General features: G+C 36.1%; 1 protein-coding gene across 1 annotated transcript in view; it reads left to right on the top strand.

The window, feature by feature from the left end:
* Positions 1–2,706, top strand: part of DZIP1 (DAZ interacting zinc finger protein 1) — a 51,537-nt gene that overhangs the window by 46,184 nt on the left and 2,647 nt on the right. The window contains exons 16-17 of the mRNA XM_023528015.1: positions 75–205; positions 1,431–1,605. Of these exons, the coding sequence (XP_023383783.1) occupies positions 75–205; positions 1,431–1,605 (306 nt within the window). The remainder of the gene's footprint in view (positions 1–74; positions 206–1,430; positions 1,606–2,706) is intronic.

Here is a 2,706-nt window from a genome sequence, read left to right as displayed (position 1 = left end):
TCATAAGGTTATTTTAGAACTGAAGATAGATACCATTTTGTAAAACCTTTTCCTATTTTCTATTGGTTGTTTAGGAACCTCCATTAAAACGTTAACTGAAAAAGTTGAAAAGACGGTTTCAAATCACAGAAATGTGAATAAGCCAGTTGGTGGGATTAATGTTGCTGAGGCATTCACTAGAAGAGAATTAAAAGAAGAACTAAAGGTGAAATCATTTTTACTTGTTAAACATACATACAAAAATATCATCTTTTAATGAATACGTCCTAATTTTATTTTTCATAGTGAGATATAAAACAAATATAATCACTTAGGACAGTAGATATTTTTGCCTTTTCTTGTTTTCAGTATTGCCTTTTTTTCCCATTCCATAGGTGATCGGGGATATTGGAATGATAACTGGTAATAATACATCATATGCTTATCAAACTTTACAGGTTTTCAAAATCCTGTCATGTGTATTATTTGATGTTCACAGATATTAGGTGGTTTGTACACAGAAACTGGTGACTGGCTAGAATCTGAAGCCTCCAGATTTGAGTCAAGGGACTTTTCCACTACCATGGTATGATGTGGAAGTAAAATAGAGACTTTTCAGGGTTTATTTAGGCCAACTTGGGAGCTGTCGTCGGTGGAGAAATGCTTCAGGAGGATGTGCGCACCAAGTCAAGGGCAGAGCCTGAGCGCTTCTGCCCGAATAGAGGAGAGGCCCTAACACATTCTGAGCAGCACCCAGCACATGGAAGGGTTTCTGTGGGGGGAGATCACCCATCGTGTTTCTGGGCACAGCTCATCTGTGTTGACGGGATCTTCCAGTAGTAGTCGTCCTTTTTTAAATTTTTCACTTAAATTCTTCTCCTGTTCATCTATGGACTTCAGAGCATTTTGTCCAGCTACTTTTATTTGTGTTACACAAGCCAAATAAGACAGTATTGTGTCACTCAAGAGAGCTGCATGTCTTCCTTAGAAAGGGAGCGGTCAATGTGCCGTGTTCCTTTCTCTAAGGGGCTGTTTCTGCAGGGCCCTCGTGTGATGTCTCCTACTATTAAATGTCATACGATCACAAAGGAAAGAACTCCAGAGCCAGTCTAGCTCTTACTTGGGGAGCACCTTGACTTTACTTCTAAAGTGTAGTGTTTCTGGAATTTTCTAAATTCACGATTGGTAGAGTAGGAAACACACTTCCAAGGCAAAAAACAAAAGAAGTTTTTCCCTCCACTTTCAAAACATGGATTTACAAATCCATTTCATTTCCCTCTAGAAATGACCAGTTGGGGGATCTTCTAAGGTTCTCAAGTTTTTTTTCAAAAAAATTATCATTAGTGTCATTGGCTCCATCAGGCCAACAAAATGATTGAGGGGCTCTAACATGCACCATTTCTTTTAAGAAACATTAATTATTCTCCATGTATTTTTTTTTTTTTTTTTAGTATGCAGATGTGGATGACGATGACTGGGACATATCATCATTAGAGGAAGAAAAATCTTTGGGGAAAAAAACTGGGAAAGAACAGAAAGAACCTCCACCTGTGAAAAATGAATCAAATGCTACTCAAGTGCCAAGTGCCTGGGGTGCACCTAATCTTAAAGGACCAAAGGGAGAAGGTTTGCTGCTTTTGTGTCTTGCAGAAGCTCGGTCTACATTTCAATTATTTGTGTCCCATCTTTATGAATATATATTTATAAACAATGCTAATGAATCATCAGACAAAAACACTGCTGGCATAACAAAGCTCTTGATGCTTTATGTTGTTTTATTTTATTATTTTATCTTTTGTCTCTTTATTTTATTTTAACAGGGACTGAATGTGTACAGCTTACTAATTTGTATATATTTACTAATTATTTTTATTTAATTTTAGGCCTAATATTTAGTGTTTAAAAGTTTTTAGTCTTCAAAAAATTTTATGTTTCAAAATTTTGTTTTTGAAGATGCTCATATAAATATACTCTTCATGTAGGTGCCTTGAATGGGGCCATTCTTATGGCACTCTTCCCATCTTATTCTGTTTAAATATATTAAATATTTTTCTTTATTTTCTTTGAAGGACGATTTCTCTAATAGCATTGTAGCCAGTGGGATGAGTTATAAATAAAGCCATTAGTTGAAATTGTTTCTGGCTATGTCCTAGTGTCTGGATAAATCCAGTATTTTAACCTTTGATACATTAAATTTTTAAAATCAGAAAGTGTAATTTATATTTTTTTATAAAAGTAATAACAATGCACATGATGAAACTCAAGTCGTACAGAGGGCTTCTCCATGACACCTCTCAACAATTCCATAGTAGTGCCTCTGATGAGTACCTCCCTGTCTCCGAGTAATGAGGTTAGAGCACTATTTCTAGACTTATCAACCGCTGATGTCCTGCTATGACAGACGAGGGTTTGGCTTTTTCTTCACTCACTACATTTCTCATGCTCTCTCTTCAGTATTTTTCTACCCCTATTTGTAATTTTAAATTAACACACATTAATCTCTATACTTGCTCTTTCCATTTGCAGCTGTGTCTCTTGCCTATCGCACTTTCTAAAGTGAATCATTGCTGCTGCCTCTACCCTTCACCGCCACCGTGTGTCAGCTACGCCTTTACTTTCACATTGTCTAGTCATAACCTTGACCTTCTGTTCTATAACCATCATTAAGTTACCTGTACTAAAGATCAATTCTAATATCTGAAAAACCAAAAAACTGTGTTTACGTTA

Source organism: Pteropus vampyrus, unplaced genomic scaffold, assembly GCF_000151845.1.
Source record: "Pteropus vampyrus isolate Shadow unplaced genomic scaffold, Pvam_2.0 Scaffold21, whole genome shotgun sequence".
NCBI lineage: Eukaryota > Metazoa > Chordata > Mammalia > Chiroptera > Pteropodidae > Pteropus > Pteropus vampyrus.
Note: the sequence above shows the minus strand (reverse complement) of the source record. Positions and strands in the feature narration are given on the sequence as shown.